A 27367-nucleotide genomic window follows, 5' to 3' on the forward strand; every position below is an offset into this window, starting at 1 on the left:
GAGCCGGCGCGGACCGGCCCTTTCCGGGGCTGCGCGGCACCCCAGACCTGGAGCCGGCAAAAATGTGCCTAGTCACGGGGCCGCTCTCGGGGGAGTTGAGGCCCACTGCGCTCCGAGCCCCGGAGCCCCCGCCCCGCGCACTTGGCCCTGGATCTCCGCGGGCGCGGGCTGCGTGGTCGCCGTTTTCCCTCTGGCCGTCTGCGGGCGGCTTTGCCGAGACGGCGAGTCGCGCTCCTGGATCTCAGACCTAGGAGACCTAGCGCCCGGGGAGCGAGAGAGAAAGTCCCCAGGTGCCCTGTGCGCCCCGACGCCTCGACGTGCGGCGCCGGCCGCGCCCCGCGCGCTCCCAGGCTCGGGCCCTGGCTCGCGGAGCCAGTACGGACTTTGAGGTCCGACTCGGCCGCGCCCCCGGCGGTGGTTCCTGGCGCGCTGCCTCCCGGTGGCGCACGCCGTGTGCGTGGCCTTGGCCTCGGTGACAGCGGCCGGTTGGCTGTCACGGCGGCCCTCACTTGGCCCTTTCCTGCTTGTAGCGTGCAAACCTCGCCGCGCTGGGGCCAGGGGGACAAGTTGGAGCTGTTGATCTGTTGCGCAATTGTTATTTTTCCCAGGGCGGCTTTGTCTTTGGATTTAGCGTTTCAGAATTGCAAGTTCAAAATGTATAAGGCAGGATATTCTGTTCTGTGCTGTCAAGGGTAAGAGTTTGTGAGTGTAGATTAGAATTTTTACGGCTTTTAGGATATTACTGATTTTTTTTTTTTCTCTCAGTTATTTTTCCCTTGGGTCTTTTCTATATTTTTTCTTTTCTGTTTGAGAATTTGCCTCAGTTTCTTAGCATGTAACCCTCCTGGTAAGGGCAGAGGGTGGGACACTTGAATTTCATAACAATTTGCTAATCCTTTTTGTGAAATGTTATAAAACTGAAGTTTGTGTTCACTTTGTAGGGACTTTTAAAGTTCATATTTATATTACCAATTTTATTTTGTAGCAAGGGTTTTAAAAAATGTGGTTCAAGGCAATGTGTAATTTGGTATGACAGTAAGTGGGTTTATGGTCTTAAATGTAAGTGATCCTAAACATCTAATGTAAGGTTTTAAGTTACTGACAGTGTATTACTTGTACTTCTCACCTCTTAAAGTTATTTTTCTTGAACTTTCCCCCAGAAATGACTGGAATTGTATTCTGGTTCTCATTAGTATGAAAAAATAAGTTATATTTTCTGATTCTTAGCTGTTCATTAGTAACCCATAGGAATGCTTGTTTAAAGAATATATGATATAAATGAACCGTAGTTTTTAGATTTTTTTTTTCCTCTTTACTGTGTAATACAGCATTCTTTGTACAAAAATGCCTGAAAACATATGGACTGCTTTCTCTCAAACGTTGAGGTCTTCGGTTATGTTTGGTAAATATAACTGATTTTCTGCCTTTGTAATTAGGCATTCATTTGCATATTTGAAGACTAAAACGTAGAGTAAAATTTAAAATCAGCTTCATGTCTATAACTGTGATTCCTGTTAAAATCATGATCTGTATGTAGTCCAGGAAGAGTTGAAGAGTCAAAGAAGTGAAAGAAGGTCAGAATAAACTCTCCCGGTGTGAAGTGGTACTAGGATACAGGTTTTCCCTCTGTGTGCAAAGGATGTGTTGGAGGCAGAATAGCGAGGAGAGCCTACGATTCCGTATCTCTCTCAGGTGGAAAGCACCATCCATTATTACTGTTTTCAAGGGTGTCTTGGAGCAATAAAGTACAGTACTTTAGTGGATGAAGGATGAAGTTGATCTTGGACTAGACTGATAAGATTATTTTTAAAAGTCAAACACAAAGAAAGAATAGGACAGATCTCTAATCTCTGGAGTGAACCTGAAGCAAGAACAACCTGACGTTTTAAATATTTTAGATACAGGGGATACCTCCTGAGACCTTGGGGAAGCAGCATGTAGAAGGATAAACACACAGCTCACACCAGTCTCTGTAATAAAAATAACTTGGGCCATTTTGAAATTTCTCCTTCTTGTTAACTTGGGTCTTTAAGAACAATGCTGGGGAAACAAAACAACAAAAAACCGCTGGGGAGACAAACAACCTCTGTCCTCAGGGTTACTAGGAAGAGATGAGACCCAAATGCATAATTTTTCTTCATCTTTCCTTTTACTCAGGGTAATTTATCCTTGACAAAGCTGCATGAGAAAAGGAGCCTTGTGGGCTATAGGCACACTCCCTGTGCCTGTACTGGATACATTTGTATGAATAATATTTCCTCTTTAATTTTCCTGGAGCTTGGGTTAACTTTCCGGTATGCAGGAAGAGTTGGGCACTAAGGTGATGAAAGATAAATTATTGGATGCCTCTCTGTGGTGCCAGGCAATATGATAACTGCCTCACATGCATAATTTCACAGCCACCCCTGTGAAATACTGTTTGCTGTTTCCAGCTTAGGAAAGAGGCAGAGAGAGACCAAAAGCCCTCCAAGGTCACCCAGCCGTTGAGTGGCAGAGATAGGATTCAAACCTAAGTAACCTGAGCCTGGGGGCTCAAGAATTACCACTTCAAGGAGAGAGAGTGGTGCTTGGTGGCGAAAATTCCAGCACTCGGAGGCTGAGGCAGGAGGATTGCTGTGAGTTCAAGACCAGCCTGGGCTACAAAGGGAGCTTAAGGCCAGCCTGAACTGCACATAGTGAGACCCTGTCTCAAAAAAAAAAAAGAATCACTACTTCCAAAGTGGACAAGACTAGGTAAACTTTAAGCAGGGGGAAAAGCTTACTTTTAACAAGTGGATAGAATGAGAAGAACTGGGAAAGGAGAACACGAATGAAAAAGATGAAGTGTCTGCACCTTTCCGGCTTATGGGGCTGTGTACTAACCTGTTACAGTGAGGGGGAGGTGGACCTGGTTGAACATCAGGAGGGTGACTACAGGCCATCGGCGGAATTGCTGCCTGCCTTCTCTGGAACACAGAGGCTGAGGTGGGTTTCAATTTAGGACTGCTCCTCAGCAGTGTTCCAGATTTTGCCTTACATTTTCTGTTATCCTTTTTTCTTAATTAAGTCTCATAGCTACTGGAGTCTGCTTTGGTACCTTCTCCTGTTCCATTGGCTCTTTATTTTTAAAGTAATGAGCAGAAGTAAGTTTGGTAGTGAGGAGATGGTGAAGAAGGAATGTCATGGACAGGGTTAGACCAGGGTGAAGGAAAGTGTGTAGAAAGGAGGAGGGTTTGAGTTGCAAACAGCTAGCAGAAATCTCTTGGTTCACATTTAACACTAATCCTCTGTGTTGGCCCTTCTGAATTGAAACACATGTTAAGTCTTCAAGTCTATCCGGTTGAAGTTTACTTGGAACTTTGAGAAGAATATATATATTTTTAAAATCTTGGTCCTTACTGTTAAATTATTTCCAGAATTATTATCCAATTTGTTTGAATGAAGCATGCTACAAAACTTAGGAGCAGATGGACGATTTGCCTGAAGTTGGCATCCAGCCACTTCTGAAAGTTGAGCAAAACCTGTCAGGGTAGAGGAGGCATGTTTACTAGATGTAGTAATTCACCTTCATGTCAGAGTGTTTAAGTTCACTGAAAAATGGAGACTACAGTTAATATTTTGATAATCTGGTTTCTATGGGTGGCTGAAATTTCATTGCCTTTTGCTTCTAAGTGTCAATAAAAAAAAAAAACTTAGGAAGGCCAGGCATGGTGGTGCACACCTATAATCCCAGCACTTGGGAGGCTGAGGCAGGAGGATCGTTGGGAATTCGAGACCAGCCTAGGCTACAAAGTGAGCTCAAGACCTGTCTGAACTGCATAGCGAGACCCTGTCTCAAAAAGAACAACAACAAAAAAGTCAATAAATAAGTGTCCATAGGGTGTAGCCCAGTGATGGTGAACCTTTTAGAGACCAAGTGCCCAAACTGCAACCCAAACCTCCTTATTTATCGCAAAGTGGCAGCACCACAATTAAATCTGAACACAGGTTTTATTCTAGAGAAAATAACTCATGCATTAACACCTTTTGTCTTAAAAGAAAAACAGTAACATGCGTGCCATAGGTTCGCCACCACTGGTATAGACCAAGACTTCTTCAATTAATGATGGTATGTTTTCTGGAAATGAAAGCAAAAATATGTTCAAGTATATAATATTCACACTCCCAAACAATGCTGGAAGAGTGCAAAAGGTATTCTTATCCTAACTCCCCCAACAAAAACAGAACAAGACCATGAAAATCCTGCCCTGAAATTGGACTTTTCTGTGTTTTAGCCCTTGCCACAATGAGCACCTTTTACTTACTTTGCGTTAAGAATTTTAAGAACTCTGAGGGCGGGAAGCACTTTTAATGGGTCATTCTTACAGCGTATGTACCATAACACTTGTGTATTGAAAGCCGCCTAATTCAAAGGCTCTGTGGGTATATCAGCAACACATTTATTCGCCCCAAACTGTGGTAGTAGTGAAGCAAATCCAGGGCCTAAGTGGGATTTAGAGCGCCAAGTCCATCTTTCAGAGACCCTCTTGACAGTTGAGAGTCATCACAGTCCATCCACAGCCTGTGTTCTGAAAACTTCCTTAGAAATTTCCTTGGCAGTTCTGAGTAGTCATTTTTTTTTTTTTTTTGATACCGGAAATCAAACTCAGGACCTTGCACTTGCCAGGCAGGCATTTGCGTCACTGAGCTGTATCCCCGGCCCTCATTCCTTTTTGATAAGCCGGGAGATTGCGATTTTGGGGCCCATAGTGTCAGCACTGCACTGACAAGATCTGAAAAAGAAAAATGATTGGGTAGGAAAAGAATATGAGGTCACTCGGTGCACGTCTTTTATTTTTCCCTATTACTTGGACAATTCACAATGGCCTTTAAGAATGCTATTAATTGCTGAAGAGTGTTCCATTTTATGGCTAAACCATACTTTATTTACCCATCATCTGCTGATGGGCTTTAGAGTTATCTTCACTTTCAGTATTTATGTTTGTTTCCTACAGTGGTTCTCAAAGTTTGTCATATATTAGATTTACCATCTTTATTAAAATAACTGATGCCCAGGCCATATTCCCCATGCGTCAGAATCTCTGGGGTGAGTTTACGTGGTCGAGTGTTTTAAAGCTTCCCACGAACTCCAGTGTGCTGTCATGTTTGAGAGCCAGTGCCCCGGCACACCTAGCTCGGTGCTGGGTGCTCTGAAGTTATCTAACGAGTGATTTAGGAAAGCTAGTTAGGTTCTCTGCCTTTAAATCATGAAATGTCTTTACATCTGCCCACTGACCCCCGCAGAATTACAATTAATGCCTAAATCTGGGAACTGTGTTTCATGGAGCCTGGTGAATGTTTGAATTTCAGTAAATAAGCCAGGTATGGTGGCACACGCCTATAATCCCAGGACATAGGAGGTTGAAGCAGGAAGATCACTTCGAGTTTGAGGCCAGCCTGGGGTACAAAGTGAATTCAGGGCCAACCTGAACTGCAAGTAAAACCTTGTCTCAAAAAAGCCAAAAAAAATTCAGTGAACAGAAGTAGATTTCTTTAAATCCCTTGTCAAGGTTTGAGGGATAACCCTGTTATCAAGACTTTCCCATGTGACTTAGTAGAATTTTTCCTTTTTTTTTTTTTTTTTCAGAAATGCGCCCTGCAGATAACCAGCCACCTAGATTTGGGGACAACATGTAGACGAGGCAGCGAGGATGGAATGTCCCAAAGCTGGGGTGGGGGCTGGGAGTTTGGAGGCCAGCATGGAATGCTGCCTTATCCTAGGAGGCTCTGCATTCCTGGACCTCATTATCTTTCTCCATTACGAAGAAAACCCTGCATCTCCCAGGCAACTTCGAGCAGCTCCATGTTTTGGATAGTATTATCTGCTTGATAAGACCAACTTTCGATCTTGACAAGGTGACTACCATTTATACTTCCCCGAATGGTGTTCTGGTTCAGATCTGTCCCTGGTCTTGTCCTTTGCCCCTTTCTTACTAGTTATCTCTCAGGAATATATTTTTAAAATTCTAAGCAGCAGAAGTTTGAGGTTCATGTAACATGTCCCTCCTATTGTTTTAAGATTTTGAAAATGCCTTCTTTTATGTGTTATTACGAGTTTTGTGCTAGAAGGTAGCAGCAGTTAGGCTGTAGCATCGCATACTTGTGTTTTCTTCAGCTGTTCTGTGCATTAAGTGCCCTTTCCTTTCTTGTTAGGAATGCGGTTGACGTGCAGGGTGGATTAGTATCTCTGATGTTGGTGTGAGAGAAATGACCAGAATTTGGGGGCTATTGATTGTACATGTAGTTGGCCCGCCCACGGATAAAAGGGCGCGGACTCTTCCATTATTTCAGACTTGACAGTCTTTTTCTGGTCTACTTAGGCAAAACTTAGAGTACTGCACGTGGATTTGGGACCCAATCTCTTCCCAGCGCAAGGGATTAGAATAGAAGAAGGGCAAGTGATCATGAGGCTTTGTGGTCTCTGCGAGCAGACCAGGCACAGAGATAGATGTGTGATGGATATGTGATGGAATCACACCACTGCATCAGGTTCCTGGACACTGACCAAGCATCTGGACTCTGTTGGTTTGTCTTACAGTTCTGGAGCTAGGGAACTTTGCTACTATGACTAGCGAATGATGAAGATCCATGAATTTTTTGACCTATGAAAAACAATTTTTATAAACTTTTTTTTTTTTTTTTTGACACAGGATCTCACTATGCAGTTCAGGCTGGCCTTGAGCTCACTCTGTAGCCCACGCTGGTCTTGAACTTGGAACAATCCTCCTGTCTCAGCCTCCCGAGTATTGGGATTACAGGTGTGCACCAGCGTACCCATCAGATAAACAATTTTTTTTAACCATTAAAATCCTGGAAATGAAAACCACCAAAAGTTAAAACTCACCATCTTGTTTCACTTGAAATAGGAAAAATGGCCCATTTTTGAAAAAGTTATTTCTGTCTTTGATAATTCTCGATGGAAGATAATGAAAAGTACATTGTAAAACCAACCCCAAAGGGCTGGAGTAGGGCTACGCTCTCTTGTGCTGTGGGCTCAGGCCCCCACCACCCCACCGGCTTTTTCACAGGCTGGGATGAGACCTATGGATCCAAATTCTTCTCCAGAGAAGACTTTCACACCCTGCTAGGCAGTTCTGTACCAGGCTTGCATGTCTGGGGGACTTGGAGCAATGGCTTCCAAACTCTGATCCAGGGGCTACCCCCTGATACGGGAGGTGGAGGAGGCATCTGAAGAGAGCTGGGCGATCTCCTGTCTCTTTTCAGTGACCCTTGACAAGCAAAGTCTGTCCTAGAGAGATGTGGATGGAATGACACCCTTAGGTAGAAATTCAGTGTCTCTTCTCTCCTCTTTGTTCACCACTGCAAGACTCGCGAGAAAGTCTAGGGCTCCAGGTTCTTGTGTGCCTCAGGTTTCCAAAGTCCCCTTGATAACAAGACACTGTAAAGCTTCTGAGGTCTGGTGTGCACCAGGAGATAATAACTGGAACTGAGGAAACAATTACTCTTTCATTTAGGATCATGTGGCCAGCTCATTTCCTGTGCTGTGGAGAGGCTTGCCTTTGGTGTTACATCTGGACACAGTCGTCCCTCAGCATCCAAGCACATCGGTTCCTGATCCCCCTGCAGACAACAGAACCCACCGTGCTCAAGTCCTTTGTACAAAGGGGCATGGTATTTTCACATCCTCCTGTATACTTTAATCCTCTAGATTACATACAATACCTAATCGAGTGTGAATGTGGTGTACATAGTTGCTATACGGTATTGTTTAGGGAAAAAAAGTATGTGTGTTTGAAAACAAAAATTACATATTCAGTACAGGGAAAATTTTAAAAACATTTCAGTGTGAGGTTGCTTGGATCAGCAGGTCTGGAACCCATGGATATGGAGGTCTGACTGTAGAGCAGGACTGGCAATTTCGTGGGGAAGAAAAAGGGAAAGAAACTAACATTTGACAACCGACTCATCCCTTAGGCCTGTTCTCTTACTAGATGCTGACAGTAATTTTGTGGAGATGTCTCCATTTTTATAGGTGACAAGCCCTAAGAAAGAGGTTGTTAAGTCAGTTGTCCCGGGCTGCTGCTTGTAGCTGGCAGAACGGGGACTTTGAACGTCTATAATCGGTACTCTCCTTGCCCGCTCATGCCTGTTTTACCCCTTCCCTGCTTGTCTGAAGACTGCAGGCATTTTGTTTGATACTGAACAGGGGCGCTCCTTTACCGAGACGAGTAAAGCAATGTCCCCACTTCCAGGGTCTCTTTCAGTGTTTACCAAAGGGGGCATTGTTGCATATGACCAGATCTCTTGTAGTGGAGGGCTGCCCCACATCCCAGGGTATTCAGCATTATTGTGACTAGCAGGAAGCGCCCCACCCCTGCCTCCATACAATTCCAAAAGCTCCTAGGAGGCAGTGGTTATCAGCCCCAGAGGAACCTCAGGGCAGCAGTGACTTCTGGAGACAATGTGAAGCCAGGATCTTACTGCTTGTTGTCAGGAAATCTCAGCTGTTACTTCCTTGGCCTTTGTAGGAAAGCTACCCTTCTCTCTAGGTGGTGGGCTGTTTATACCTTTTATTCTCCAGGCAAGCAGGTAATGGAAGAGAGATCACAGAAGCAGAGAAAGCTGAGAGACCAAAGAGATTAGGTATAATTAGTGACTTGTCCAGATCCTGTCATACATAGCAATGTTATTTGATTTGGTAATTTTTACTCATATGAAGACCTACAGCTATAAGGAGTTGGTGCTAAAAAGATAAACTAAGCATTACCCTTAATTTCTAAGGAGATACAGTTAAAAATCAAGCCCTATTTCTTTGGGTCTTTTCTTTTGGACACATTTTTTTAAAGAAGTCTGAGTACTGAGAGAAAAGTCAGGGAAGCTGTGAAATAGTTGAGCAAGTTGAGATAACATGGTAATAGCTTAGTACTAAGGACAAAAAGTTTACAGTATGGGGGCAAAGTTTACAGTATGGGAGAGAAAAGTCAGGGAAGCTGTGAAATAGTTGAGCAGGTTGAGATAACATGGTAATAGCTTAGTACTAAGGACAAAAAGTTTACAGTATTTGCCTACTTGTTTTTCCGGACATCAGCCTGAAGGAAATAACTCATATCCTCCAAGAAAATACATTTAATCAAAAGTTGTATTGATTAATGATTATACTGTCCGAGCTGCGAATTTCTCTTCGTGGACATTTCAAAATACTGTCCCATTTGTTCTCTTTCAAAATCAATTTTGTTGTTACAAGTAAAGGGTGTGTGTTGAAGGGATGTTAATAGTTCTTAAGATAGGATATTGTATCTTATTAGTAGGGTACTTACAGAATAATTTTGAAGGACTGTTACTAGAATGAGGTTAAAGTAATTTTTCTGTGCCTACTAGTTGGGTCAAATGATTTAAAATGTAGGGTCTTCGTTACTAAGTAATTTGTATTCTTAACCTTAGAGACCTTCGGTATACAGTGAAAATACTGAATCCTGAGCTTAAATAATGTACACTTATTCATTCCACAAGTATTTATTAGGTATCTACACACCCTAGGGAAATTTCAGGCTATGAAAGTTGTTTTAGTCTTCCAAGATAATGACAAACTGTTCTCTTTCAAGGACAGTTGCTTTTCAGATTGCCCCTCGTAATTAATCTATCTCTTCAACCTGCATATACCTGAATTATAGGATGTGTTGTATATAATAAAGAGTATAAATTAACATCTGTCTCTTCTGCCATTGGTATTAAGCTCCTCTGGGATAGGGAGTATATTTTATTCCTTTTGGTAGCTCTAATGTGTATCACCATGCCTGGTGTTTATTTAATAGTTGCTCAGTAAATGTGTGCGTCTGCAAATTGCCCACTAGGAGCTTGGGACTTAATGCAAACTAGGCTGTGGTATATGACAGGTCCTTAACAACGCCACACGAGAAAATGCCACTTCACCTGAGATGTTCAGGGAAGACATCCCGGAGAAGGTAGCATTTTTCCACTGGACTTTTTTTTTTTTTTTTTTTACAGCTAGTAGGTTTTATCTGCCTCAGGCTTGTAGGTGAGCCGAAGCCCCAGGAGTGGGACGGGCATGAGGCTGACTGTGGCACAATATTTTGTGCTCAGGGCTGGAAAGGTTAACTTGGGGGAGCTGGTTGGTGCCTTTGGTGCCCCTTGTGAGTGTTTGGAGTCTACGCAAGGCACCTGGAATCATGGGAAGTTTTGGAAAGGGGAGAGCGCCAGGGCTGGATGCAGCAGGAAGTTAGGGGTGGTGCGTGGAAGACCTGACGGCCGGAGGAAGTGAGACTCTGGCCCTGCTGCCAGCGCTGTAGGTGTGAGCATGCTGACCATGGCTTAATTGGTTGGGGGTCAGCAAGGGTAGTAAGGGTCTTTAAAACGGCTCCTTTGCTGGCCATTTAAAAAAAAATTTTTAAAGGAGGAGAGTGGATTTTCCGTTTGGCCCCACCACAGAATTGCTTCTGCTCCACTGAGCCAACTCTGCTCTTGCTTCGTGGAAGGAGAGGAAAAGCCAGCCAGATGTTGCCATTTTGCTTTCAGAATAGATTCTTCTCTTTCCCCAAACTGACACAGAGGGACTTTGTCTTTGCTCGTGTTTAAGATTGATTTAGTCTTCAATCAACTCTAACAGCCTTTTCCTTGGCTTCCAGTCACAGTGATTTTCACTAATCATAAAAAAAAACAGCAGCAGCAAACAGCATTCTCTGACCTCCTGCCTGAGCCCAGAGCAAAGAGCTGTGGGCCTCCAGCGGTGGTAAAGGGACAACCGCAGCCTCTGGGCTTCCAGTGCTGGGTGTTTGTGTTCTGGTCAGTCCTGTTACCCCCAGTGAGGTGAACAGCCTTCTCCATCTGCTCAGTGAAGAGCCTGAGAGGTCATGGCGTGAGACTGCATGGCGGGCTGCGCTTCCCTTCCATCAGTTCTATTGAATTTTTTTTCTTTTTGGTACCAGGAATTGAACTCACAACCTCAGGCTTGCCAGGCAGGCGCTGTGCCGATGAGCTATATCCCCAGCCCCCTTCCATCAGTTTTAGACACCAACATACCTATGCCACAGTGCTTTTCAGAGCCAAGTGAAGAACCAGGCATGAGATCTAGGGTACAGCACACATGCAACAGATGGCGGCTGTAATTATCATCATCGTATTGCTTCTTTGTCGGGGATGGTTGAATGTATGTGGATCTGAGGTTTCCATGGCCCACCTGAAAACCCTGCTCAAGTTCTGGCTGCATAACAGCGTGAACATCCGTGCCCCGTTGTGCTCTTTGCTATAAACATCTCATCCTCTTGTGCTCTTCCCTGCGCACATCCTGGCCTTATGTGGGCACCTGCTTGTTCTAGAGACTGAAGCCTCCTGAGACAGAAAAACTAACCTCTGGCCAGGCCTCACTTTGTGCCCCAGGCTAGCAGAGCCCACACACTGCCCAGGGCTCCTCCCTCCTCCCCGTCTCCTGGACTCCCCGTTGCTACAAGAATTGTTAAACCATTTTAGAATTCCTTCCCAGACCCACTCCTTCACTTGTGGCGGAATTTTTCCCTCTGGGGTTTTAGACCTGAAACCAGTGTCCATAGGCAAGTTATGTGGTCACAAGGAGTTTCGGGCATGCCACGGCATGGGTAGACCGCTAAACCCAAACACGTCAGAGCCACTCCTCTCCTTGTCCTCTCCCTGTGTCCACCCCTTCTATAAAGCTTTGAAAACATCTTTTGAAATAACTACCCCTAAATAAATCTGGCCTTTAGAAAAGGCAGAGCGGTGAACGAAAAGAAAACTTTCTAAGATTCTTGGGAGAGATAACACAGCTGAAAGGTTTTTTACATTTCCAGCCCTGTGTTATGCAAGTACAAGTTACATAATCAAGTTATGGCCTCACGATCTAGAACCAGAAACCTAAAAAGCAGTCACTTCTCACGGTCATTTGGCATTTGCAGCGGGAGCTGGATTAAGAGTATTACCACCCTGCCCTGGGTGGTCCTCTATATTTTTTAAGGGGCATTAACCTACTGTTTTCTCGTGAGAGAAACCATCCTGTGAGGACTGGTGTTGGCATGGACAGTGACAGCGCAGTGAGGTTGGGTGGCTGGACCTCATGCAGCTAGTTAGCAGCGGAAGTCCCAGGGCCCACCCTTGTGTCTCCACTGCCCCATGCCGCTTCGCTGAAGAAGCCTAGGCAACTCTGAAGAGCCTGTGTTATTGGAGTGGGCTGGAACTCTGGTTCTGGAAAGTAAACACGCCTTTTTTGGAGCTTACCGGCACCATTTATTAGATGGAGGTGTTTAATCTCTGCTCCCATTTTCCGTACTCCAGAAGGGTGCAGAGGAGGAGACGATCCACCTGGGTTGATTGGTGGATACACATTTTTTTTTTGGATATATGATTTTGGAATAATGTTGGACTCAGAGAAAGTATGTGATAAATGGTGGCCATTATTCTCACTGTAGACTGCGTTATTCACTCCTAGCTTTATCTGAACTTAGATCTCCACAGTGATTTTTCATTTTCAGATCTCAGTGTGAAGGTTTACCAGGTAATCCCTTTGTCTACGTAGTTATGTAGTGGATTAACTGAAAATATTTACATTAAAGACTCCTACCTTAATTTAAAGAGAATGAAATAGAGAAATAATATATTAACAGTCATTTCCCTTTTTGTCCCCTTTGGGTGCTAGAGATGAATCCGAGGCCTTGGGCATGCCAGGCACGCACTCCACCACAGAGCTGTGTCCCCTGCATGATCGTCTCCTTTTGCAGACGTCTAGTTTGCTTCTTGGTGGTGAGGAATAACAGTGCATACTGTGCATTTTCAAGTGTGTATTTCTGGAAGCAGTTGACTCCAAACTTAGGGTTAATTTACATCCTTAGTGGGAGTAAAATAGTAAGTACCAAAAGCCTCTTGTTTCTATCCATTCTTCAGAAGACCGTTGTAATAATCACGGTAATTGTGTGACACCTAAATCATAGTTTTGCTGAATAACATAAAGACAGTCCATTTCATCATTAGGATTCCTTTTAGTAATTCAGACGCACAGCAGCTCGTTCCAGTCATTGAGGTAGCTTTTTTGCAAAAAGTTGCAAACCAAAAAAAAAAAAAAAGTTGCAAACCATACGAGTACCACCTAGTGTAGTTTGGAAAGGCTCATGTTCCCAGCGTGTGCCGGGTATCCTCGGAATCTGCTAACCAGAAGAGTTTGGTTCCCTAGAAATGATTCCAGGGACACATGGGGGTTCACTCTGTGGGCTGCTGCAGGTGTCCTGCCCAACCAAGAGGCCACTGCCCACTTGTGACGTTAGGGCACCTGAAGTATGATTTTAGTGCACCCCAGGAACTGAATTTTAATGAATTTTAATGTAAATTTTAAAACAGTATAAAAAAATAAAAATAAATAGAAACAGTATAAAATATTTTCTGTTAAATATCCCTTTATTGTTTTAGTAGGACTACATTCATGTCATTTTGGGTAAGATTTGTATGTGTTGTGTGTCACTTCTAAAATTGCACTAGTTAGGGGCTGGGGATTTAGCTCAGCAGCACAGCGCCTGCCTGGCAAGTGCAAGGTCGTGAGTTCAAGTCCTGGTACCGGAAGAAAAACAATAACAGCAAAAAATAAAATAAAATAAAATTGCACTAGTTTTTAAATTTTAGTTACACGTTAAAATAATGTTTAACATACTGTGTTAAATAAATGGATACAGTTACATTTACCTGTTTCCTTTTTTTTAAGCAAATTTAGTTATTAAAAGTATAAAGTTACATAGTGGCTCACATTATATTTCCATTAGCCAGGAGTTGAAATTAGTTTTCAGATTTATAATTTGGACATCCATAGAATCAGAGGCACTTAGAGGACAGGATTTTAGGGATCACCTAACCCATCCTCAACCTGGTGAAACCCAGGCCAAAGGGCTTTAGTCCCAGATAGGGACTGGAACTTGGTGTTCGTTATAGCCTGTTGCTTTGGACTCTCTGGGTTTACTTGCCATTGGGACAGCAGAGCTGTGAATAACTAGAACTTCTATCAAGTCTGAGTTGAAGAAAATGCCTTTAAAAAGAAACTACTGGACCACGGATATAGCTCAGTGGCACAGTGCCTGCCTAGCAAGTGCGAGGTCGTGAGTTCAATTCCCAGTACAAGAAAGAGAGAGTGTGGAAAGAGAGAGGGAGGAAGGAAGGAATTGTTAGTGGTAAGGTAGAATTGCAAGTGGTGTCTGATGTATTTATGATGATACTTTCATGGGGAACAGTGCTAAAAGTAAAAATTCCCAAACTTTGTTTGAACATTTACTTCAGAAAACTCCATACAGCTGTTTTTCATATTTTAACTTAATAACTCCTTTTCCCAAAGCGAGTGAATTTCAACCAGACCCATAGCTTTTGTCCTTGAAGGGAGAACGCCTGCGAATTTGACTTCACATGTTTGTTATTTGTTTGTGTTGTATGAAATTATTGAAAAGTTCAAGCCTGTTTTTATGATATTGTTGGCAAAACTGATTTAAAAGAAGAACCCATCCACAGCAACAAGGAACAGCCATTACAGCAAAACAGAATTATGTTTATTTTTTGAGAAAAATAGGGAGAAAGGGGGTATTCAGATTTCTCACAGTGACTTGGTCTCTGTGGATGTGTCTCTGGGGTTTGGAGCAGGCTGCTTCTGCCGCGTGGAGGAGCTGTGCAGCCTTTAACACTTCCCCTTCCTTATCTCCACGTGGACTACGTAAAAATCAAATGACATAGCGAGGCAAGCAGCAGTGTTTTGTGACCTAGAAGCACTACAAATGTCAGGGCTGGCAGGGAGCAGGTTGTGTGTCTTCAAGGAGGCAGAGAATGACTGCTTGGCTTACAGGCCTTGGGGAGCCCTCCGATGATGAGTTAGGTCTGGAATGTGCATTTAATGAGTACCTGGCCTTGCCTGCTGACTTGGGAGTTCTCAGGGATCCACACCCCCGGGGTGACATTTGCTCTTTGGAGGTAAGCCTGGGGCTTAGGCAGTGGAGGTGATCTACCTTCAGGCCCTGGAGCTGGAATTCATCTTACTGCAGCTGCATTTAACAAGGGCAGTCTTAGAAAACCACACAGTATTTAGAGCCTGAAGGTGAGGAAAGAAAAGTCTATGGGGAATGCAGGACAGACAGACAGTAGAGAGTGGTTTTTCTGATTATAGGGTTTCACAGGCCATTAATTTGGCCTCAAGGTGAATTTAATGTTCCTGAGAGACACATCCTTTGAGAAAGCACCTTTTCCTTGTCTTTAAGGAACCAGTTAATGGGTCAGCCCTGCTAGACATACCTTTTTAAAAAAAATTTAGTTATTTATTTTGATTTTTTGAGATAGGGTCTCTGGAGTTCAGGCTGGTCTTGAATTCACTGTGTAATCTAGGTTGGCCTTGAACTCACAGCTGTCCTCCTGCCTCAGCCTCAGTGCTGGGATTACAGGTATGCGCTGCCTCCCTTCATTTAGACATACCTTGGTTTTCTCTCAGTTTGTTTGTTAGGAAGGCTGAGGTTGCTGATTGTGCCTGTCAGCTCTAGTGCTCGGCCTGTTTAGACATCGCCCCATCTGTCTAATCGGTGCGCCCGTGTCCTCTGTTTCTTGCCCTGCAAATGCTTCGCCAGTTCAGAAGCACAAACCAAGGGTAGCTGGCTGCAGCACGGCTGGACATACTGGTGATTAGAGAAGTGCTATTTGCTGGCTAGCACTTCTGGAAGAAGAGTTTATTCTCATCTTTGGCCTTAATTTTTTTTTTTTTTTTTTTTTGGTTTTTCTCCGGTACCGGGAACTGAACTCACGACCTTGCACTTGCCAGGCAGGTGCTTTTGCCACTGAGCTAAATCCCCAGCCCCCTTAATTTTATTATTAAAAAGTAGTGATATGGTCCCAGTTTTGAAATGACTGTGAAATGAATACAGGAGATGTTATACAGTTAATACGTTTTGTTTTCTTTTGTTGTTTTAAGTTGGGGATCAAACCCAGGGCATCGTGCATGCTAAGTATGTGGGTAACACGAGCCAGCATGATGCAAGGACACATGAATCTGGAATGGCAGGGAAATGAAGGGAGAAATGGGCACTCTGCACATTGCCGGCGGGAGTATAAAAGGCATAACCTTTGTGCGGCAGTATCTGATAATGAAAAATGCAGATACTCTGACCCAGTAGTTCTACTTCTAAGTACATATCCCATAGGTATCTTCATACATTTATAAAGTGATTTATGCAGAAGGATATTCATTCTTGTATTATTTGTAATAACAAAAGAGTAGAAACAAAAATTGAGCAGGGACTGATAAACTAATTATCATACTATTAATTTAATTTCAAACTTTTGTGCCTTATATATGTTATCTGTTTTAAAAGACATTGTCATGCCCCAAAGGAATTTACAGTGGTCTAGTCGGACCACTGTAAGAAAAGCCCATGAGACATGAATAGTATGGGGTAACTCCTGGAAATGCATTTCAGTGCGGAAGTCTTATGCAGGTGAGTCGGGATCTGTCTGTAAGTCACTGGGGTTGGGCAGGCCCGAGTCAGACTGCCAAGTCTTAGTTTCCTGTCTGGGGAGAGGTGCGGGACTTCTGCAGTTTCCAGACCTTGTCCTGCTAGAGTCTGAGTGCCAGCACCCAGAGTCTGGGGAAGACGCTCCCAGGCGCGGAATTAGAAGTTCACAGGATCAGAGTCCTAGCTCTGTTGCTCACCAGATGCGAGATTTGGAACAGGGAGCTTGGTCCCCAAAGCCGCCAAGAGCTCATCTAGAACTGAAGATGCCCACACCTGGCCTTCCTCCCTCACACTACTGCACTGAGGCTCAGCTGAGAACACGCCTATAAACTATGAAGCTGAGGAAAAAAGTGAAAGTGAAGCAAAGGTCTATCTTTTTCTCCCTGATTGGTCAGAGCTGTAAAATTAGAGAAGTAGACCTGGGGTCATTTTAGAATCCTTTGACCTCTGACCCCCTGCAAATTACTGTTTCTTTCTCTAGAACTGCTTCCCTATTTGCAAAGTGAGAGGGGCTGTCTGGGTGATTCCACGGCCCCTTCTAGTCCTCGCATTCCGTGACTGTGCGGCGTAAACAGTAATTCCCATGCCGGCTGACATGAGTCATGCCGCCCAGAAAGCCCAGATGCAAGAGGAAGTCTGTCTGCCTAGGAGAATTTTCTGTGCACTGCTGAACCTCTAGGGGTTGGGAAATGAAGAACATTGCCACCACCAAGAGTAGAGACATATTTATTTAATGTTGTATGTTTTCATCACCTCCATAGTCTCCTTTGCTTTCAAATGATCACTTGGGCCAGGCCTGTGCAGACCAAGTTGAACCGTTGATGGGGGGATGTTCAGGTAGTCATGAGTTTTTCGCAGCTGTCACCTCTTCGAGGTCTTCCGTCTGTGCAGCCTGGGCTCCTTCATCTCCTCCTCACGAAGTTTCCTCTAAGGTCAGATGCTTTCTCTTCTTTTCCTTGTATCTCTAGCAGCTGGCACAGTCCTGTCCCCTTGAAGGCGGTCAGTACCTGTGTTATCAGATGCGCGAATGACTGATAATCCACTTAGAGGAGCACGTACACCAGCCGTGTTGATCGGACTGCCAACTTGGTAACTACCACAGTTCCGGCAAAATGAAATTTTAGACATTAGTACATTATCACTTCAAGAAATATACCCAAAAATGTCCACACGAAAAAAAGCAAAGTATTTTAATGGCATCTGTAATTAAAAATAAGAAGCTATAAAGATATATAGTCTGTCTGTAGTTATTTATTTATTTACAGGCAGAATCTTGCTGTATAGTTCAGGCTGGCCTTGAACTCACTGTGTATCCCAGGATGGCCTCAAGTTCGTAGCAATTTTACTGCCTCAGCCTCCCAAATGCTGGGATTTCAGGCATGTGCTACCGTGCCTGGCAAGTCTGTGTTAATAATATGTAATGTGATATATATGTATCTAAAACTCATCACCACCAGATTGTCTCTGCCATGTCACACAGGGTCTCTGACTGGCAGCAACAACAGCTGGTACTCAGCCCCAAGCTTGGGAGACTGTCCTGCTGATTATTTTTAGCTCATTGTAAGTAGTCAAATCTGAAACGGAATATTGAACTAAACTGGACCAAGAGGGTGAAGGGTAGCTCAGAGAAGTTTAGAGCTGGTAGAAGTTTCCGTAGAGCCCTGTGGTTTGAGTCCTCCTCCAAGGAGTGTGTGGTACGAGGAAGTCCAGGGGCATAGGCAGCAGGGGACCTGACCTCAGCCGCTTGGTCAGTCCATGCCCAGGTCATTTACATGTGCATTAGGTAAAGCAGGTTAGAGGTGGATCCAGGGTCTCCTAGGGTTCCGTTGGTCACATGGGTGTGCAAGTGTGTCTCCTGTAGGATCATCCTTCGTGTGACAGTCATGAAGGAGAGAACTGGCTTTCCTGTGTGTGCATTCAGAAGCAAATACATGCGGCCGACTTGGAAATGGGGAAAAGATTAGAAAACCGTACCCTACAGGTTGTCAGGTGAAACCATTCTCTTGGAAAAGCAGCGACCACCTTTGCATAAACCCCATGAAGCCTAGCAGCAGAGGCAGCCTGCTCCATTACAAACAACCTAAAAATAACTGTGGGGACCCGGCTAGGAAACCTCGCATGGAAAATCAGAGCCATGCCGATTTCACAGGATCACCTCCTGTTTGGGAAATTTAAGTGTCCTCTCTGATTTCTTTTAGACGAAACTACTTATTTGTCTTTTGAGAAAGCCCAGGTTCTTCCAGTCTTCACTTTGCAGTTTTGCTTTATCTTTTGCATCATACTTTGCAGTTCGTAGACAGGCACAAGGGGCGAGAGTTCCAGTAAGCTAGCCGGGTCATATTTCTTAGATTGAGTCATTGCTGAGAAACTTGTTTGTGAACAGGAAGCAGCTTATGAATGTATCTGTGCCTCGTAACCTGCCCACATGGACCACTTTCTAGTTGAAAGACAAAAGAGCAGAAAGAAGGTTAGGGGCTGCGTATAGAGTGTTTGTCTAGCATGTAACAATGGTCCGGCTTAGGGAAGGGTGCTAGGTGGCTCTTCAACCCAGGGACCGTGTATTAATGATTTCAGTTTGTATGCTGCCAAATCATTTGTCTGTTGGTGTCTATTTGGGAATTATTATGTAATTTTTTAAAAAAATTGTAGATGTTGAAGATTGAGGTAATAATCCTTAGGATTTCTTTAGAAGAAAAATTGGAATTAGTGATGTGTTAATACTCAAGAGTTTCTATTGATGCATACAAGTGGTTGCTAGATAGACCTTTCAATTTTTAAACAGTTCTGTAGTTACAAATCTAGCAACATTCGTATAGTTGGCATAGATGGCTGTAAAATCCCTACTGTCTCCAATAGTTATTCTGTATTTGTAATCATTCTGGGGAATTTTTTGATGTTTGTTGTTGGTGGGCTTTTTTTGACACAGGATCTCACTATGCAGTTCAGGCTGGCCTTGAATTCCCTAGGTATCCTGGGCTGGCCTTGAACTCCCTCCTTAGCCTCCTGAGTTACTGGGATTATAGGTGTATACCACCACACCCAGTGCTTTATTCTGTATTTTTAATCAGCTAGTTCACAGTTAAGAGTTAGCAATCAGTCCAGCAAAACCAAAAATGTAAGAGGGTGGGCGGACTGTAAAGAATGATCTGTCATACACCTCAAGAATTCTCTGAGAAAACAATGGACATTGCATTGTGTATCTTGTGATGCTGTATGGGTCACAGAGGAGTAATCAGGGGTTTTTTGTTTGTTTTTATCTGGTTTTTTTTTTAGAGACAGGGCCTCACTATGTAATTCAGGCTGGCCTTGAGCTCACTTTGTAGCCCAGCTGGCGTCAAACTCGCAGCAGTCCTCCTGCCTCAACCTCCCGATTGCTGGGATTACAGGCGTGCGCCACCGGCCCGCCTGTTGAGGAGTAATGAAATAAAAATTTATAAAGTATAGTTACCAGCAAAATGTATTTTAAAGACATCTGGTTGGTCTCATTTTATTTAGTAAACATTCTGACTGCGAAGTACAACATTGTTAATCAAGGAAATCTTGTTTGCTGTCTAATGAATTCTTCAAAATTCAGGCATGCCCTCAGTTGTTTCTGTAGCTGCCCATAGCTCTGTTTCAATTAATAATTTGCTTCCTATAGCTCTTAATATCTGGACAGTAAAGTATGATTCATATACTGTCTGGTTTTGTTCAGAAATATTTGGCAGTGTCTACGAAATAAAATACTGCATCAGATTTAACTTTTAGGTGAATAATATAATAACCTGGGCATAGTATGAAGAACAAACTATAAGAAAAGCATGAGATGTAACTTAAATTCTGAATTTTAGTAACATTTTTGGATGAAAGAGTGATCTTTGGGGGATAAACTTGAAGATACACTTTTTTCTTAATGGAAATGCACAAGAGGGAATAACTTGTCAGGCATGGTGGCATGTGCCTGTAATCCCACACTGCCACAGGAGGCTGTGGCAGGAGAATCACTTTGAGTTCAAGGCCAGCCTGGACTACAAAGTGTGTTCAAGGCCTGCGTGAACTATACAGTGAGACCCTGTCTCATAAAAACCAAAAAGGAAAGAGGGAATAACTTGCTGAGTATGGTGATGTATGCATTTATTAAAGACGTTGATAGTGACGATTATTTGTTCTTAGAAGAAAATGTACCACCTTGCTGTGCATTCTCGGAAGGAAAGGGGACTAGAAGGTGCAAGCTTCATTTACACACATTTAAAAGATACCATTTCATATTTCATTTAACATACAATTCTAAAATCTAAGTTTACTGAATAGCTTTAACTTAGGGCAGGGATCATGTTATCTTTTATTATTTTTCTTCTTAGTTTTTTGGATCATCTCAGCAAAATAAATGCTGGTTTATTCAAAGTACTAAAGTTGGCTTGCAAAAAACATTTAATATGAATTCTGTGTTCAAGGCCTTTCGTTTTTGTTTATCCTAGTACAAAGATGTTTGTTTTAAAGGGGTATGAGTTGATTGTCCAACTTCAGATTTCCCATAAAACCTGTGACAGATTACCCAGATGGCAAATGATGATGTATACATTTCAAACATGAACATTTCCATTAGGCCAGATGGTGATTGAACATGAATTGTCCAACATTTGTGTTTCTTACTAAATTGTCTTCTTTTATGTAAGCCAAGCTTGCAATGTAATTTGGAACACATTTGGAATTACTAAAGGCCAAACACAAAAGAATCCAGGCCCTGGGTGCCAAACAACATTCATTCCATGTGCTACAAGAAGGCTCACAGCTAACGCTTGGGTTGTCCTTAGGAAACTTTTCTACCAGTTGTCAGGAAATAATTGTTGGAATGTTGGAAGCCATCCCCTGCTTTCCTCTCCTTCCCCAAATTCTGTTTACCTGACATTGTGCACTGTGGCTGTCCTCCTGGGGGACTTGCTGGCGACCAGACAGCTGTATTTCTTCAAAGCCTGAGGTTTCTGCCCAGAACAGTGTGGTTCTTGCTAAGGCACTTCCCTTCCCTGATGTCTAGTGTCATGTTCTGGTTATGGACTCCACCCCAACTATTATTTCCTCCTAGATGGTGTGCAGCTTTGCAGAGAGATCGGGGGTGGGTGTGGAGTAAGTCATGCGCACAGTCACATGGCTCCTCACAGGAAGTGCTCGCTGCCTGTTTGGTCAGCTCAGGACGACAGAGCACTGCTCTGGTGGCCTCCCCAGCAGCGTCTGGGGTAAACAGGCTTCTGCTGTTCTTTTTCAACATCATGTTTTGAGTATTCATAGTGTCAAATCTCTGCTAGCATTTGCCTTTTGAAACATGTAAGAACATCTGAAGTGACACAGTATATTAACACCATGACAAGAAAATTATTGGTGCTGTATTCTAAATTTGATTAAAACGGGTTCTTAAGAATACAAAGAATATTTTGAAACCTGTGTTGGTGCCATTGTGATCGCATAGAATGCTTCTGGCCTGATGTAGAACAATTAGAAGTTGTCACTTTTGAAACACTTTCCACTGGCCTTCCCAGTGGAAATGGACAGCTAGAGCTGTGGGGCCACTCAGATCTCCCTGGGTGTAGCACTGTTGCAGGTCTCATACTGAGAGCAGCATGCTCTGGAGCTGACCCAAGTAAGGGGCCCTCTTTTATTTTTCCTGTTTGTTGGTAAGGATTCATCAAAGGGTCCTCTTCTGATCGCGTTATGTAGTTTAAGGCAACACCGGCTTGGAGAGTGCATTGAGAGGTACTCATAGCAGGAATTGAGTGGCTACTGAGTGAACGCTGTGTATATGGGTATTATATGGGGTAACACTGTTGTCGGCACTGTGGCCACCATTATTCACCAAAATTACATCCTTTCATTTGCTTTTTATTGCGGTATCTCAGTCTTTTTTTAAACAACACATTGCACATGGCTGATTATAAAAAATTGCAGGTTTACCCTGAGAAAGGCCTAAGCAGCTTCGTTGCTTTAATGACACATTTTCCCTTAGTGAGTAGACTCATTGAATGGAATTAACTGCTCTTTTTAGAACATTGGACCTGTATTTGCTATCAGATTTTCTTTGTAGTCATTTCAGTCATCCACAATAGCATACTGTGAATTAACCTGTGTGTAGTATCTTAACCATGACTTTCCTTCTTTTGTTTTAAATATAGGACATGGACTTGATTGACATACTCTGGAGGCAAGATATTGATCTTGGGGCAAGTCGAGAAGTGTTTGACTTCACTCAGCGACAGAAGGAATATGAGCTGGAAAAACAGAAAAAACTTGAAAAGGAAAGACAAGAACAACTCCAAAAGGAGCAAGAGAAAGCCTTTTTCGCTCAGTTACAACTAGATGAAGAGACGGGTGAATTCCTCCCGATTCAGCCAGCCCAGCACATCCAGTCAGAAACCAGTGGATCTGGCAACTACTCCCAGGTACAGAGTACTCAGTTCTTGGGAAAGTGTACGGCAGGGTCTAAGGAAACATGGACCAAGAGTTAGAATATCTGGATTTGAGTTCCAGCTCTGCCTTTTACTGTGTCTTTTGACCCTGTTAAATTAACTTCCCAACCTTGGCCTGCTGATAAGTTCTATACCCAAACTACTTACCTGACAGGATTATTATAAAGATTAAGACATAGATCACATAAAAGGGCTTTGTAAATTACAGAAACACAGTTAGGATCAAACAGTAGTAGAAGGGCTGGGGATTTAGCTCAGCGGTACAGCGCCTGCCTGGCAAGCGCAAGGTCATGAGTTTGATTCCCGGTAGCAGAAAAAAACAACAACAACAACAAAAAAAACAAAAACCGAACAGTAGTAGAAGGACTGGTAGTGGTAAAACTAGTAGTGGCCACTGCTTACCATACTGCATCAGGCACTGTTCTAATTGTATATATTAACTGATTTAATCAACATAGCTTGTGTCAGTTAGGCACCATTATTCCCATTTATGTACAGATGTGTAGCTGAAGTTCAAAAACGTTAATTTGCCCAGATCACTCAAGAAGTTGCGGGAGGGCAGGGAGTGTAGCTCAGTGATACAGCACTTGCCTAGCTTGTGTGAGGCCTTGAGTTCAATCCCCACACCATAAGGAACAGAAAAAAAAAAATTGGAGGTAGCCTGGTTTGAGTCTGTGCATCAAACTGATTTCTCAAATAAGAAATAATACATTATTCTATGATCATTAATATAAATCTTACATCAGTCACGAGTCATTAGCTTGGCACTGGAACATTTTAACAATTTTCTCTCCCTTTATACCTTTCCTCTTTAATCCAGGTTGCCCACATTCCCAAACCAGATGCTTTGTACTTCGATGACTGCATGCAGCTTTTGGCAGAGACATTCCCATTTGTAGATGACAATGAGGTATAAAACATTTGGTTAACAGTAAAACTGAACTACATTCACCATGTCCTACATGAGTCCCTTTAATGTGCCTCTATTTAAAAGAAAGGATAAAACATTTTAGAAGGAAATTTTTTATCAAGGAAATATTCTGAAAACACCTCAGTAGATAGATACTTTAGTTTTCTTATAAAACCCGCATAATACAAAATCACACACCTTTCTTATTATACAGCTATGGATAAGCATAACTGGTAGCAACTCATTTGTTACGGATATGTAACAATTTCTGGTAAGACCAAGCTGAGTAAGAAGCTAAGACTTGTTAACAATTTAAATGAATCTGTTGTATTTTAAGTACTGTACTGGTTATTACAGGTACAAATTAATTTCTAAAGATTGGGGCTTTTGGGGGCCAGGGAGATAGCTCAGTGGCATAGTGCTGCCCTGGCAAGCGCGAGGTCCTGAGTTTGATTCCCAGTACAAAAAATAAAATAAAGTTTGGGGGTTTTTTTGTTTTGTTTTTGTCTTTTTGAGACAGGGTTTCACTATGCAGTTCAGGCTGGCTTGAACTAACTTTGTAGCCCAGGCTGGCTTCGAACCCACAGCAATCCTCCTGCTATAGACTCCCGAGTCCTGGGATTACAAGCATGCACCACCATGCCTGCCAAGATTGTTCTTACCAATCTTCAAATAAGTAGAGAAATAGAAAACTGTTGCTGATTCTACTTAAAACTGCTATGATTGTGCTTTGGCGCTTCCGTATCCACAGTTGCTTTTTGCCTTTTCAATTATAGGTTTCTTCACCCACATTTCAGTCCCTTGTTCCCGATATTCCCAGCCACGTCGAAAGCCCAGTCTTCACTGCTCCCAACCAGGCTCAGTCCCCTGAAGCTCCTGTGGAGATAGCCATGGGTGATGTGGAGGGCATGCAGCAGGACATGGAGGAAATTTGGCAGGAGCTATTTTCCATTCCAGAATTACAGGTAAGATCGAACACAGTACTGCAATGCCATTTTATATGCAGTGGCTTTAAATTAGTCATTATTATTAATTATTTATATGCCACCTACTTATAGAAAGGACTACAGATGCTTTTAAATTAGTCATGTGAGCACCCAGGGCTTGCTTAACACACACTTTTATGAGTAAACTGGGCTACATATTTGAGGACAGAACTATTACAAACTTCAAATCTAAAGTAGGGCTTCGTGCCTGCGTGGCAAGCGGGAGGTTCTGAGTTCAGTTCCTGGTACCAAAAAAATAAATAAATAAAGTAGGACTTCTAAAATAAGGGATATGCTCCGTAAACTACAGAATACCCTTGAGGATAGTGGGGTGGGGAGAGTTTTACCTAAAGTCTCCAACAGCTGTGGTTTATCAGTTATTAATATTGAATCTTGATTCATACAGTATAAACTTCTTTCCACAGTGTCTTAATATTGAAAATGACAAGCTGGTGGAGACTACCATGGTTCCAAGCCCGGAATCCAAACTGACAGAAATTGACAACAGTTACTTCTACTCATCAGTCCCTTCACTGGAAAAAGAAGTAGGGAGCTGCAGGCCAGAGTTTCTTAATACTTTCGAGGACTCTTTCAGCAGCATCCTCTCCACAGAAGATCCCAACCAGCTGACAGTGAACTCATTAAATTCAGATGGCACATTAAACACAGATTTTGGTGATGAATTTTATTCTGCTTTCATAGCAGAACCAAGCATCAGCAACAGCATGTCCTCCTCTGCCACTGTAAGCCAGTCACTCTCTGAACTTTTATATGGGCCCATTGATGTTTCTGATCTATCACTTTGTAAAGCTTTCAACAAAAATCACCCTGAAAGCACAGTAGAATTCAATGACTCTGACTCGGGCATTTCACTGAACACAAGTCCCAGCATAGCATCACCAGAACACTCTGTGGCTTCTTCCATCTATGGAGACCCACCAGCTGGCCTCAGTGATTCGGAAATGGAAGAGCTAGATAGTGCCCCTGGAAGTGTCAAACCCAGCGGTCCCAAAACACAGCCAGTATATTCTTCTGAGGATACTGCACAACCTCTGTCACCATCTCAAGGGCACAGTTCTTCCATGCATGATGCCCAGTGTGAAAACACACCAAAGAAAGATCTGCCGGCAAGTCCTGGTCATCGAAAAACCCCATTCACAAAAGACAAACATTCAAGCCGTTTGGAGGCTCATCTCACCAGAGATGAGCTTAGGGCAAAAGCTCTCCATATCCCATTCCCTGTAGAAAAAATCATTAACCTCCCTGTTGACGACTTCCATGAAATGATGTCTAAGGAGCAATTCAGTGAAGCTCAAGTTGCACTAATTCGAGATATACGTAGGAGGGGTAAGAATAAAGTAGCAGCTCAGAATTGCAGAAAAAGAAAACTGGAAAATATAGTAGAACTGGAGCAAGATTTAGGTCACTTAAAAGATGAAAAAGAAAAATTACTCAAAGAAAAAGGAGAAAATGACAAAAGCCTCCATCAACTGAAAAAACAACTCAGCACCTTGTATCTCGAAGTCTTCAGCATGCTACGTGATGAAGATGGAAAGCCTTACTCTCCTAGTGAATACTCCTTGCAGCAAACAAAAGATGGCAATGTATTCCTGGTTCCCAAAAGTAAGCGGGCAGATGTTAAGAAAAACTAGACTGGGGAAGATTTGCCTTTTCTGAGCTGTTTGTTTGTTTTGTACTGTTATCCTAAAAGAGCCTATTGTGATGTGAAACGCAAGAAAATACTTTATAAGTAATTCTATGCAAAAATTATAGCCAAAACTATAGCATAGAAAATAAGAAACATTAAAAAGCATTAAAATACTAGTATGTTGAATCAGTAGTTTCACTTTAACTATAAGGTTAATTTGTTAGGGCACCATTTGGGCTTGTTTCTGTGTAAGTGTAAATACTACAGAATTTCTTATTTATACTGTTCTTGTCTCATTTGTTACATTCATAGATTTACATGATATGACATCTGCCTAAACGCAAATTGATGCAAAACTAACCACTATGTACTTTTTTAAATAAATACTGTACGAATAAAAAATGGCATTTTTTATATTAAATTGCTTAGTTCTGGCAAAAAAATTTAAGAGCTGGTACTAATAAAGGAATATTATGACTTAAATTATATCTTTGGCTTGAGTTTAATTCAGAATTTTCAGACATTTATTTTTGTACTTCAGAATGGTTTTTAAATTTTAAAAGCATTTTATACTTACTTAATATATGGTCGTAGGGTCCTAGAAAAATAAAGCGTATCAACAAATAACTCCTTATGCATGGTGGCTTACACCCGTAATCCCAGCACTTGGAGGCTGAGGCAGGAGGATTGCTGTGAGTTTGAGCCCAGCCTGAGATACATAGTGAGTTCAAGGCCAGCCTGGACTACATAGTGAAACCTTGCCTAAAAAAAAAAACTTCAGCAGGTACAGTATATCTCAAAATGTTTGCACACTGACATGAAAACATTATCAGGCATTTTTTTGAATTATTAAAAACAAGATCTCAGGGGCTGGGGATTTAGCTCAGTGGCAAAGTGCCTGCCTGGCAAGCGCAAGGTCGTGA

The 27367-nt window shown here is 42.7% G+C and overlaps 1 protein-coding gene and 1 long non-coding RNA gene across 4 annotated transcripts; one reads left to right on the forward strand and one right to left on the reverse strand.

Moving 5' to 3' along the window:
• The first annotated feature begins 625 nt into the window (after nt 1-625).
• On the forward strand, nt 626-26932 carry Nfe2l2 (nuclear factor, erythroid 2-like 2). 3 transcript variants are annotated; one of them, XM_005373407.2, is made up of 5 exons: nt 626-692; nt 22607-22873; nt 23721-23810; nt 24587-24775; nt 25222-26932. In XM_005373407.2, exons 2-5 carry the CDS (start codon nt 22610-22612, stop codon nt 26446-26448), a joined length of 1770 nt encoding a protein of 589 aa, XP_005373464.1. In that variant the 5' UTR covers nt 626-692; nt 22607-22609; the 3' UTR covers nt 26449-26932. The 3 variants fall into 3 exon arrangements, with proteins under 3 accessions (XP_005373464.1, XP_013368167.1, XP_013368164.1); XM_013512710.1 differs by lacking the exon at nt 626-692 and adding an exon at nt 7506-7650; XM_013512713.1 differs by lacking the exons at nt 626-692; nt 23721-23810 and adding an exon at nt 7504-7650.
• Nucleotides 17174-22077, reverse strand: LOC106148198. The gene is made up of 2 exons (XR_001233416.1): nt 21345-22077; nt 17174-17556 (listed from the first exon to the last, which is right to left on the reverse strand). It is a non-coding gene; the product is annotated as an uncharacterized LOC106148198 (long non-coding RNA).
• Nucleotides 26933-27367: the final 435 nt, after the last annotated feature.

Source organism: Chinchilla lanigera, unplaced genomic scaffold (assembly GCF_000276665.1).
Source record: "Chinchilla lanigera isolate Chin_1 unplaced genomic scaffold, ChiLan1.0 scaffold00002, whole genome shotgun sequence".
NCBI lineage: Eukaryota > Metazoa > Chordata > Mammalia > Rodentia > Chinchillidae > Chinchilla > Chinchilla lanigera.